Here is an 8,042-nt window from a genome sequence, read left to right as displayed (position 1 = left end):
GTAGAGAATTGATTGGAGTGACCGAAAGGGCAATGACATCAGAGTGGCGTCAAGAGGGTACAAATAAGAGACTCTTAGGATTGAAAGCCAGCAGGACTTGGTTCTCAAATGAACATAGTTCATTTATAAATAAAGAGGGATTGGTCTGGCCAATTTGAAATGTACCCACCATGCTCTGGTTTCCAGTCTTGCTCTGATTTGCAGCAGGAGGCTGGCTGTTTATAGATGACCTCAGCTTTGGTTGGAGTATATTGTTGTGGGTAGAGCTGAGGAAGGGGCAGGCTAAGAATTCCAAATCCTCATTCCTAACTCTTTAATTTCAAACATTCCAGATAAAATGTTCCAGTAAAAATCAACGCCTGTGAAGATGAGGAGCCACCAGTAAAGGACACGTAAGGCCAGCCACTTTCCGGACCAGCAATTCTGGCTTTTAGCAATGATCGTTAATCACAAAATTTACCTTGCGAGTGCCCTTCTCCCTGCTAACCTCCTCCCCCTCTAGAAGAGGAAGGGGGAGTCACTTTGATTGCAGACTTTTAAAAAAAGTATTCCCTCCCCCTCCCTCCCCACAAAGAACTTCCCAAGCTTCTTTTTATTCATCTGGCCCTTTTCTGGATACGTGGGTCTCAATTGGGTTGGCTGAATTTGAGGATATTTTCATTGACCCTTTTACACACTGATAACATTGTCCTTGTTGACATAGCGTGGAAGGTTAGCTGCAGCCGGATGGCGCAGACCAGAAGGACAGGAACCTGGAGGCAGGAACTATTTCCAATGTTGTGTCAGTTGCTGGGACACAAAAATGCAGCAAAGCCATGTAAACCACCGACTTTGGCTGCAGTGTGGTAAGTGCAATCCGAGGGTGAGCGAAATCCTGTGGGAACACAGCCTCCTTGTGTTAGGCCATATAAACATCAGTCCACTTTCTAATGCTTCCATCTTCATTTCTGTTAGAGTTCGATGCCCGACTAGAAATTCTGTCGGAGAGACGTGTCAGTTCTATTAGAACAGTTAAAATGTTCAGAAATGTTGCCTTTCATTGGGACTTGGAAGCAACGCACCAAGACAGGACATTTTTGATTTGCAGAGCTGGGTCCCCAACACAATTTAGGCAACATCCCCCCTCCTGTCCAATGCATATGTCAGTTTCTGTTTGCATGCACCCATAAATGCTTTTATGTAATACTAGTGGCCCGGTGCACAAATTCGTGCACGGGTGGGTTCCCTCGGGGTGGCCTGCAGGGATCAGGCCCCAGCTTGCACCCCGAGGCTCGCAGCCCCAGCTCCAGCCCCCAGCCTTGCAGCCCTGCAGCCCCGCCTACCACCCAGCCATGCTGCCCTCTCACCTACTCCACCATCCCACCTGTGGGTGATCAATAGAGGCACTGCCCCCCCCTACCCCCCGCTCCCTCAGCATCTGGGAGCCCAGGGGCAGCCTTGCTCCCCGCTGCTGCCTCTGGTTGCAGTCTGAGGGGTGATCAGTGGGGCGATCTGGCCCCACTCGCACCCACCTTGGCCTGGCACCACCCACTCACCTGCTCCACAGTCCTGCTTTCATTGGGGCCCTTGGGGCCTGTTGCTGATGCCCACCACCCCCTGGTGGTCAGCGCACATCATAGCGAGCGGTTGAACTCCCCGTCGAATGACCACCTGAGGGGACAATTTGTATATTAGGCTTTTATTATATAGGATGGGATCTTTTTGTAATTAGAGGAAGACAGCAGAGTCTTTGGTTGGAGGAGGACAGAGGTGGGTGGTTTAGTCTTTGTTCCTTCATTAACCCCTTGGATGGGTTTTGAGACTCTGTGGTTAGAGGACTAAAAGTTAGACATGGAAGGAACTCTTCATGACAGGAGATATAATACATTGAGCACAAGTGACCTGGTTTAGGGCTTGGGTAACAAAAGAACAAAGAGTATGCAAGTCGGGGAGAAGGACTTCCTCCCCATCTGTGAGTGGAACCCAGCTCTGCTTTGGAATCCTGAGGATTAGAAGTTTGGAAGTATCCAAGATCTGGGAATAATGACACAGGCTCTGACAGTCTTATGACAGGCACTGAACCCAGTGAGCTGTGTGGGCAGCAGGGTGGACACAGGATGGCTGGTGGTTGACTCATGTTTCTGGGTATATGTGAGGCATCCCTTTGAGACTCCCTAGAAATTACTGAGGATTTTTTGAGAGGGAGACTGAGGCATTATTGTTACATAAATGGGAGTTTGAATCAGTGTAAAATGGATACTGAAAGCAAATGTGACCATAATTTGTAATCATAATCTCAGCAGTGCTATTCAAAGTAGTTAAGAAGCAAAGCAAAATGCAGGACAACTGAAGCAAAATATTTACAGAGTAAGTCAGAGTCCAAAGACCACTTGAAAAGCAAGGATTGTGGCCTGAAACCCAAAAATAAAATGAAAGGAATTACTTTTTCTTTTACTTTAAGACTTATTGAAAACAGGAAAGAGTAAACTTGCAGGGTTTTGAAGCACGCACATATTGAGTACTCAGTAAAGGCTTCCTTCTTTGCCCTTCCTTCCTTCCCTTCTTCTTTTTAAATAAAAGTGCTGTTTGAGATAGGGCCAGTAGACTTGGATTGTAAGACATTCCCGACAGAACAGAAGCACCTTGCACTGCCCCAGAGCTTCCTTTTTCTCTTCTGAGACAAGAGCTTCTATTATCATTATACCCATGTGACTTGGAGGGCAGTGGGGGGGGGGGGGGGGGGCAGGGAGGAGAGAATGAGGTTGGGGGCTTACTTGACCCGACTTCAGGTCTCAAAAAGAAATAGTGGCAGTATGAGACTCTGATCTAGAGCTCTTTCAGGAGTTTAGATTGCTCCCGCACTGACACCTGCACCAATAGTTGTCAACAGTAGTTGCACAGTACAGTTCTCTGAGGAGCTTTAAAAAATATGCCAAAGGATCCCTGTCAGACCAATGAGCAAAGTAGTTAAGATAATAGACGTAGGAGCCAGATTCTGAGTGCGAATCCTTCCTGTCACCTCCCAGCTGTATGACCTCGGCAAGGTACTCAAGTTCTCTGTGCTTCAGTGTTCCCCTTTGTAAAGTGTCAATAAGAACACCACCTTTTTTGGGGGGGTTGTCCTAAGGATTGAGTTAATAGGAATGAGGCGATTAAAACAGGGCCTGCCATCTGGTAATCGCTATGTAAAATCCTGCCAAATAGAACTTGGGGATCAGTTTTTTGTAAATACTCCCCCTCGGGATTCTAATCTGCAACCTGGGTTTTCAATCTGCGAATGTAGTGCCATTTTTGGGATTCCGCTTCCCGAAAAGTTGACATTAACCAATCGGCGAAGGGAGGTTTTTTTTTTTGTTTTTTTTTTTCTTTCTTCTTCCTCCAGTAAGATTTTGAGCTCAGAAACCTGTTACCTGGATCCAGCGGAGCGAAGCGGTTTTCCCTATGCTCTCTGGGAGTTGTAGTTTGCCAAAGGTCCTGTAAGCGCTCGGTGGCCAGATCCGAACTACAACTCCCACAACGCCGCGCGCCGCCCGCCCTGCTTCTCGTTGGTAGCTCTCTCCGGCTTCCCAGTACCGCCTCTCGGCGGCCGCAGCAGAGGCACCATGGCCGACGGCAGCGGCGGTCCCGGCGAGACGTCGGGTCCGCGGGACTCCCCGGGCCGGACGCCAGCCCCACGCGCGGTCGAGCCGGGTGGCGGCGGTGGCGGCAGCTGCGGGGAGACCCCGCGGACGGCGGTGCTGGCGCTCCGCTTCGACAAGCCCATCAAGCAGGCCTTCTACAACACCGGGGCCGTGCTGTTCGTGTGCCTGTGCTGCGGCGCCGCCGTGCTCGTCTACTTCATCCTGGAGGCCTTCCTGCGGCCGCTGCTGTGGGCCGTGCTGTGCGGCACCTTCCTGCACCCCTTCAAGAGCTCGCTGACGCGCCTGGGCCGCCACTGGCTGCAGCGCCTGCACCGCGCGCACACGCCCATCCTGCTGGCCGCGCTGCTGCTGCCGCTCTGCTTCGCCGACTACGGCGTCGAGGCGCTGGGCGAGCAGGCGCTGCGCCGCCGCCGCCTGCTGCTGCTGCTGGGCGCGGGCGGCCCGCTCGTCTACGGCCTCTACAGCCTCGGCAGCTACCTGGGCGTGCAGGTGCTGCTGGCGCACGCCGGCGTGCTGATCTGCCGCGGGCTGGACTACTTCAGCAGCCTGTGGGTGAGTGAGCCCCGGCCCCGGCCCGCCGGGGTCCCGGCGGGCACACTGCACCCTTCTCTGCAGCCCCAGCGCCCTGGGGTGCGACTCTGCAACGCCTCCTCAAGGTGCAAGGGCGGCCAGAGTTCCACACCTGTGCGGCAGCGGCAGCCTCCGCCTTCCTTCCCACGCATCTGCGGAACTGGGCACACTTCCTTCCGACGGGAGGGCGGGTGTGGTTTGAAACGGCCTCCCTGCCTTCCCTCCCCCGCGCCCATCCCCGCAGATTCTCGACTTAGGGGGACGCGCCCCCAGTTGGGAATCACTGTTCCGCTTTGCAGGTGGGGGGCTCCAGAGCATCAGCAGGTGGACTTGAATTTACTCCTGGTCATGGGGCTGGGGGCAGGTGGACTTTTCTGGATGTCAGAACTGGAAGGGACCTTAGAGTTCCTCGTTTAACACGTCGTGCGTGATAGGAGAGGTGACTTCTGGCCCGGCTATGGCTAGTGAGGGACAAGCGGGGGACTAGTTGACTCTAGTTTCTCAAGTCCTAAAAACAAAGGTTTCTTCCTAGTCCGGGGCTGCCTCTCAGTTCAGGCAATTTCTCTATACTTCGTGCCAGGCCCTGGGTGCTGAGCCACCTCAGCCTCTCCCTGACCACACTCTACTTCCTGGGAACTACTTACATTGTGTGAGCACAGCTGTACCGCAGCACATCTCCTCCTGCTGGAGTACTTAAGCAGACTGGGTGGGAGAGGTAGATTCCTGATCCTTGGATCACCCTGGGCTTATTCTTAGAAAATTGGGGAGCTTTAGAATTGGAAGGGACTTCAAAGAGAATCGAGTGACACAATTCCCAACTCAGATCAGTTTGTAGACCAGTTAATTCAAATATTTCACTGGGGACTGTTAAAAAACAAGTGGATATTTAATGCATAAGGATGCCAATTTATCAATAAAGAGTACCATTAGCAATTTTGTGTTCACTTTTGTCAGTGTTCATCAAGGTGCAAAACAATTCTCCTTATCTGTCCAGCAGGGTTTTGACTTGCTCCAAGTTATTGGTAGAGTAATGATTGATCCCAGAACTGCTGTCTTCTCTTGCTCTATCAATACCACTTCTCAGGTCAAGTTAAAAGTCAATTATGTTGGCTGGTGGGCTTTGTGAAGGGTTTAAAAGCAGTAAGATGAAGGCTCTGACTTCAAGGTGCATATAATCATATGTGTACATAATCTAATGGAGATGATTGACTCACAGGTATGCATATGTTCATTACCCACCAATTATGGGCCAGCAAAGTATTGGGGAGCACCTTATCCATAATTTTGCGATGCTGCCTCTGCGTGCAACGGCCAAGTGATCAGACAGAAGCTTTGGCCTCTAAGAGGCCTGGACTGTTTCAGTTGCAGGAGGGAGGGATGTGCAACAACCCCCTCTAATTCAGGGGTCTTGTGGTTGTCAGGCAGAATGATCCCACAGTTAAGTTACTCTTTCCTGCCCGGTGCCTGCTTCTCCAGGAGAGGTTTCTGAGGTCCAGAGAATGTGATTGTCCTAACGTCACTCATATTGTGAACAAATCCATGGTTCACATTTATGGAGCCCAGTTCAGTGTTTTTTCTTCTTGTTTCACAGTTAAGTAAAAGTCCATTGAATGCCTCTTATATAGAAAGCAGAATACTATATGCTGTTAAGAAATATAAAGATTATTTTGGCCTGATTTCTATATCCTCAAGAAATTCAGTCCTGTCAACAGTCAGACACGTTTATAGATTCTGCTAACAGTTTTTGACTGATGCTATTACAACTTACTGTAAGTTACTGTAGCCAAGGCCAAATATCTTATCCACTGTACTGAAGGAAATTAGAAAAGAAAGGCCTAACTAACATGTGGTGTGCTTTCATAGAGTAAGAAGTTAAATACATGGGTAAATTGCATGATTAGTGGAAAATGAAGCATTTCTGTCAGTCACTCTCAGATAGTAGAAAGAGATGAGGAATTAGATACTTGTAAAAAGGTGTTCTCAACTCAGTGTAGTATATAGTTTTGAATATCGTTTTACTGAACATAAACCCTCATCTTTGTATTGTACTTAAATGCCCTTGTATGGTTTGTGGGTGAGCAGAAGAGAAGTAAGGGCCAAGGTTGATTAGGCTAGAGGTAGGGAGGAAGGTCAAGCCAATTAATGATACACAAAAAGGCTTGAAACTCAGCTGTTTGGCTATAGTAGTAGGGGCAAGGGAGGAGAGGAGGGTGTAAAAAGACCCCCGCCATTATAAAAGACAATATGAGATCATTAGACGTGAGTAGGGCCCTAACCGGTTTGGCACAGCGGATAGAGTGTCGGCCTGCAGACTGAAGGGTCCCAGGTTCTTCCGGTCAAGGGCATGTACCTGGGTTGCGGGCACATCCCCAGTGGGGGGCATGCAAGAGGCAGCTGAATCGATGTTTCTCTCTCATGGATGTTTCTAACTCTGTATCCCTCTCCCTCTCCCTTCCTCTCTGTGGAAAATCAATAAAATATATTTTTTTAAAAAGATGTGAGTAGGGAGTGGTAGAGGGACTAAATTGAAAGTGGAGCCAGAGGTTGATCTGAGTTTGAGAGAAACGGGCTTGCAGTTGTGTTTCAGCACTGGGGTGGGGGGTTGCGTGGGGGTGAGGTGTACCTGGGAAGCAGAGACAAGGAATTTTCAGCTCTCAGGCAAAAGTGCTGATTAAGGCCTGACATGACCTGAAAATAGGTCATGTGACTGGGCAGGGGTCCCACGCTGTAACTTTTCTGTCACATAGTTCACAGTCAGTTTGAGTTTGTAATCCCAAGCAGGGCTGCCTGGTAGAGAAAAAGAGTCTTTATGCTTTTTGGACAACTTGTAAATTTGAGCCTGCTGTAGGTATAGATGGGAAAGGTTACATTTAAGCTTATCTACATTTGGTGAGTTGACAATGCACACAGTTGAGATGCAGTTTTTGAGCCATGACCCAGGCATTGGATTAGGTGCTTTTGTGTGTGTTATTTCATTCTCACAACAATCCTGTGCAGTAGGAGGGGATTTCACAGGTGAGAAGACTGACTAGAGATTAATTTGTTCTTTTTAAAAATATATATTTTTTATTGATTTCAGAGAGGAAGGGAGACGGGGAGAGAGATAGAAACATCAATGATGAGAGAGAATCATTGATTGGTTGCCTCCTGCGTGCCCTCTGCCCGGGATCAAGCCCACAACCTGGGCAGTGCCCTGACCGAGAATTGAACCATGACCTTCTGGTTCATAGGTTGATGCTCAACCACTGAGCCACACCGGCTGGGCTATTCTTTCTGCTAGTAAATGGTATTCAACAGACCTGTCAGCAATTGAAGTCTCTTTGTCATCAAGACCTTCAGGAGGATTTTTAAAAGTTTTCCTCCAATACATTGTGTTAGCTTTTTAGTTTAATTTTTTAGTATGATTTGATTTTAGTTATTAGAGAAAAAATGGAAGAATATCAGGGATTGGACTAACCACATGTGTTCCTTGAAAGACCCCTGGATTCTAGTCATCTAGAAATCTTAGCCATCTCTCTGTTCTTTGCTTTTATCCTTGTTCAGTTATTTTCAGTTCCTGTTCAGTTTTCCTTTGCAGTGTCTTCAGTGCCTTTATTTTCCTTTGTTCCCAGTTTATCTTTCTAGTTCCATTCCTCTTCCCCTCACTTATAGGCTCTTAGCTCTTTTCCTATGTCTCCTAACATTTCATCCTGCTTACAGGTGAAGACTAATCATTTATGGTCTGAGTAGTTCTTTTTGAACAGTTTCAAATATATTACGCTATTGCACTGACTTAGTAAGTGATTTCTAAACACTTTGAAAAAATCATTTGTTGCACCATGCTCACACGTGACTCAGTCCTTCAGGTACTTG

The 8,042-nt window shown here is 48.4% G+C and overlaps 1 protein-coding gene across 2 annotated transcripts in view; it reads left to right on the top strand.

Annotated features, from left to right (window-relative positions):
* Positions 1-3,530: 3,530 nt before the first annotated feature.
* The window catches only part of TMEM245 (transmembrane protein 245), a 75,568-nt gene continuing 71,056 nt past the window's right edge, over positions 3,531-8,042 (top strand). Inside the window, exon 1 of one of the 2 annotated variants that reach the window (XM_059657587.1) lies at positions 3,531-4,172. In XM_059657587.1, coding sequence (XP_059513570.1) covers positions 3,582-4,172 — 591 coding nt within the window. In that variant the 5' untranslated portion in view covers positions 3,531-3,581. The remainder of the gene's footprint in view (positions 4,173-8,042) is intronic. The other variant, XM_059657586.1, reaches the window with a different exon arrangement.

The sequence above is a fragment of the Myotis daubentonii genome, chromosome 11, assembly GCF_963259705.1.
Source record: "Myotis daubentonii chromosome 11, mMyoDau2.1, whole genome shotgun sequence".
Taxonomy (NCBI): Eukaryota; Metazoa; Chordata; class Mammalia; order Chiroptera; family Vespertilionidae; genus Myotis; species Myotis daubentonii.
This window is presented reverse-complemented; position numbering and strand designations above follow the sequence as displayed.